General features: G+C 40.1%; 1 protein-coding gene across 3 annotated transcripts in view; it reads left to right on the forward strand.

Annotated features, from left to right (window-relative positions):
• Nucleotides 1–1,966, forward strand: part of foxr1 (forkhead box R1) — a 4,566-nt gene extending 2,600 nt beyond the window's left edge. For 2 of the 3 annotated variants that reach the window (XM_005746704.2, XM_005746703.2), the window contains 3 exons: nucleotides 1,180–1,307; nucleotides 1,483–1,715; nucleotides 1,877–1,966. In XM_005746704.2, coding sequence (XP_005746761.1) covers nucleotides 1,180–1,307; nucleotides 1,483–1,715; nucleotides 1,877–1,905 — 390 coding nt within the window. In that variant the 3' untranslated portion in view covers nucleotides 1,906–1,966. Of the gene's footprint in view, nucleotides 1–1,179; nucleotides 1,308–1,482; nucleotides 1,716–1,876 lie in introns of those variants that run through there. The other variant, XM_005746705.2, reaches the window with a different exon arrangement.
• Nucleotides 1,967–2,616: the final 650 nt, after the last annotated feature.

The raw sequence follows: 2,616 nt of genomic DNA on the forward strand, positions 1-2,616 counted from the left end.
TCTGAAAAGAACAAGGACACAGTGTGACTGGTCTACATTTTGACATGAATGTGCAGGAGTATGCAGACTAAATCAAGGATCTGCAAACAACAACAACAACAACAACAACAACAACAACAACATAAACCAACAACTTTTAAAAAGACACAGAAATTTGAATTTAAACTAACAGCCAAGCAAACTAATGGACAAGGAACATAAAAGAATACTCTGCTCTAAACAAAAATGTATGCCTGATCAGATTTTTAAATGGAAAAACTCTACCTGGTTGAGTCTGGTTCTTTCTGTTCATTCCTATTAGTCTCACAGTTAAAGCATAAACTGTATCTACTTCTGTATTTACTTGAGCCACATTTTCTTGAAGCACCTTGTCCAAACAGACAGCAGCTCTCAAACCTATAACACAGACGCTTTCCTTTTTGGGGCAGGATGGATGCGTGAATATAAACATAATGTTCAAAACTAAACCCTTGCAGGTTTCAATGTGACAACACTGTCAGTGTGTCAAATGCAGTGTTTATTTTCCTCTGTTGAAGTTTCAAATCAACAAAGTCCCCCTAACATGGATAACAGACAACCACGCTGGTGGTCTCAACGGTATTTTAAAAGACACAATCAGCAAGTTCCGTACAAATTTTTAATGACACTGAGTCACAAGAAAGTGTAAACTGGATTCACTAAAGTACACGTTTAAACCTTGAAATTTACAGAACAATAAACAAGTTCTTGTAAAACCAAGAGAGCGACTACTCTCGCCGCACTCTCCGAGGTCCTCTAACAAATAAACTCTCTTTGGGTTTAAATAAAGCTCTGAGCTCCACTACATTTAAATACACTCTGGCTCAGCTTCCCCATCGGCTTCAATACGCCTCTGGGTCCAATGTATGGAGTCAGCCTGCTGCCCATATGGTCCCCACTGGATTAGGCTAAAAAGCCCAGTCACATAATAGTGAGGCCCAAGGAACCATTAAAAACCCATTAATTGTAAAGTTTGAAGCTTCTTATGGCAATGATATGCTAATATTTCTTAGCACTGGAGATGGGCTGAAGAATAAGAAGCAGCCAGATGCAATAGAAGAGAAATGTGCTGAGTGAAGGGAAAGGGTGTGTGTGTGTGTGTGTGTGTGTGTGTGTGTGTGTGTGTGTGTGTGTGTGTGTGTGTGTGTGAGAAATTTTCAGGACAATAAGCCTCTTAAACCAGGCTGCTGGCCCCGTCCACCAGTGAATTACTGCATCCTCATTGCCTTGGCGCTCAAGAGCAGCCATACAGGGAGCTTCAAAGTCCAGCAGATTTACAATTTCACCAGGTTAGGATTTGATTGTCTAATTGCCCACAAGGTTACTTACCTTGCATGCTAAATGAAACACCTGATCAGGCATGATTAAGTCTTTCAAAACATCAGATGGGTCCCTTTTCATTTAAGTTATGTTTGAACTGGATAAAACTGCTGCACTATCTGATGTGACTCTGCCTGTTCCCAGAGAACACTTCCCATTTTTTCAGACAGCTCCAGACGGCTGGAAGAACACTATCCGACACAACTTGTGCTTCAACAGCAGTTTTCGCAAAACTTGCAACCAGCTGTGCAGAGATGGCAAGAGGAAGTCATGTTTTTGGCACCTTACTTTAGATGGCCAGCGGCGCCTTAAGGATGAGATCAACATGCTGACAGGAGACTCTTTAAAGCAGCTGGAGAAGAGCATGTCCCACCCAGGTAAATGGAAGGCAATCTTAATGTGAGGAAAGCTCATAGCTCCAGTTTACTGTCAGAACTGGTAAGATAATGGCAAGGAACTCAGTTTAGTACCACGTATGTAAAGAAATGGCTTTGGAATGAAACTTATTTTGAGTGTAACTGCTTTCTTTTTGTTTCAGATATAATTCGGAGCTTATTTCCTATGTGATTTCAGTTAAAGGGGGAAATGTGCATTAAACAGTAGCATAATAAAGCGTGGTGTAAAAGAGCCATCTGATGCAGTGTTCATTAGTCCAAATGTATTAATCTGTCTTCTTAAAAACCAAATTCAAGGTTTGAAAAGTGCTTGAATTTCAGATGCGGTGCTTGAGAGTGTAACTGTAGTTCATTCACCACATAACTATCTGAATAGTTTTCTTATCAGATATAAAAATTGAGTCGCAAAATTTCCCCGCCTGGGCTGCCTTGCGCCTCTGTTTCAACGTGTGACCCCACCCCTCCCTCGGACAGTCGGGGATGAGTGCGCTAACATACCTGTAGGTTGCTGTTTTATTGAGTGTTTGATGGAAAAAAGACAGTTGCATGATAGGGGAGTCCTAGTAAATTTTCCAGTACGTGTATGTTACACATGCTGCTTTTATTTATTTATTTATTTTTTTTAATTATCATTATTGGGTCAACACGAAATTCGGTGGCAAATTGTCCTACCTTTTGAATATTGGCTAGAAAAATACTCTGACCGGAAAAATTAACTGTCAAACCAACCTACCTTTGAATGTCACCTACAAGCATACTTGAACTGCTTAAAATTTTGTGGCAAATCATCCTACTTTTGTTAATAACAGCTACACACACTCTGACAGGTAAAATTAAGTGCCAAACCATGCTACCTTTGTGAATGTTACTTACACGCATACTT

The sequence above is a fragment of the Pundamilia nyererei genome, unplaced genomic scaffold, assembly GCF_000239375.1.
Source record: "Pundamilia nyererei isolate P.nyererei 1_Seehausen unplaced genomic scaffold, PunNye1.0 scaffold00181, whole genome shotgun sequence".
Lineage (NCBI taxonomy): Eukaryota > Metazoa > Chordata > Actinopteri > Cichliformes > Cichlidae > Pundamilia > Pundamilia nyererei.